This window comes from Rhagoletis zephyria, unplaced genomic scaffold (assembly GCF_001687245.7).
Source record: "Rhagoletis zephyria isolate East Lansing unplaced genomic scaffold, Rhagoletis_zephyria_1.1 Rzeph_scaffold_74251, whole genome shotgun sequence".
In the NCBI taxonomy this organism is placed as follows: domain Eukaryota; kingdom Metazoa; phylum Arthropoda; class Insecta; order Diptera; family Tephritidae; genus Rhagoletis; species Rhagoletis zephyria.
The window spans coordinates 1-1,229 of record NW_016231300.1 but is presented as its reverse complement, the minus strand read 5'-3'; the positions used below and the strand labels follow the sequence as shown (position 1 = coordinate 1,229).

Below are 1,229 nucleotides of genomic sequence, written 5' to 3'. Positions count from 1 at the left end.
TACGCAAATATCCATACATATTTGGAATCTTCAACACACTGATCAACGGGTCGTTATCGCTCTACGAAACCACAATCAAACAAAATAGAAAATTTCAATACCACTAAAAATGGGAATAATTAATACCTGTCATCTACATCCCGATGTAAATGGCCATATCTTTAAACTACTGAATAATATATGGGAGCTCTACGATCAGCAAGACCTCATAGATGTAACGTTTAAATTGTCTAACCCCACTGCTATGTAAGTTTACCACTGATTTATTTATGCATTTAACAATTTCATATAATATTTTATTACAATTCTCACAGGGTTCCAGCACATCGCTTAATATTATCAGCGGCAAGTCCATATTTTAAAGATTTATTCAAAAGCGACAAGGGCTTAACTCCTGTTATTGAATTAAATAACGTAGCCAGTGACACCTTTGAGCGTTTATTAACATTTTGCTACACCGGCAAGACGCTCATAACCATCGACAATGTGGATGCAACGCTGAAGGCAGCTATTGTTTTGAAGTNGACTATACACTGCAGCGGGCATATAGCTTAGAGCGTGAAACTCAGTGTGTACCACTGTATGAGAAACTCTTGGAATATGATATAAATAATTTCATGGAGGTGAGTCTTATCGCTTTACCTCAATGTACTATCATTCCACCAGCTTAATAATAATATTTTGACGCTTACACTTTTGCTAAGTGTTTGGCCGAGCTTCCCCAATTTGTGGTGTGTGTCCTGATGTTATAAGACTAATGGAGAAACCTACAATTTTACGAAGCTTCCGAACGGCGAATAGTTTTCAAGAGAAGCCTTTTCAAGACAGAAACACTGAGGCCCAGAGTTTACCGGTTAAACTGATAAGTTTGTTTGCACAACAGTAGGTTAGGCCTTAATTCAGAGATAAAAACTCAAATAATTAACCCAGAAAATTTTGAGAGTTAAATGGTTAAGTTAATGGAAATTAAATTTTTGTAATTGTGAGATATTTTGACTCAAAACGCTGTTAGAATGCTGAAAAAGGTTGATACTTAGTCTTAATTTATTCAGATTATACATATTACTACCCTGCAAGAACACTACTAGTTAAATCACAATATCTCACAGATATATTAGGTAGTTCGTTTATAGAAACAGCCTCTACAGACGAGTTTCTATTAGCTTCTTAATACTGATTGGGGAAAAACTACCAGAAACTCTTGTGCGCGTGAGAGTTTGTATCCCTTT

The 1,229-nt window shown here is 35.7% G+C and overlaps 1 protein-coding gene across 1 annotated transcript; it reads left to right on the top strand.

Annotated features, from left to right (window-relative positions):
- The first annotated feature begins 22 nt into the window (after positions 1-22).
- On the top strand, positions 23-555 carry LOC108357310 (kelch-like protein 21). Its single transcript, XM_017608399.1, has 2 exons — positions 23-246; positions 315-555. The coding sequence occupies exons 1-2, from the start codon at positions 110-112 to the stop codon at positions 553-555; spliced, it is 378 nt and encodes a 125-aa protein (XP_017463888.1). The 5' UTR covers positions 23-109.
- Positions 556-1,229: the final 674 nt, after the last annotated feature.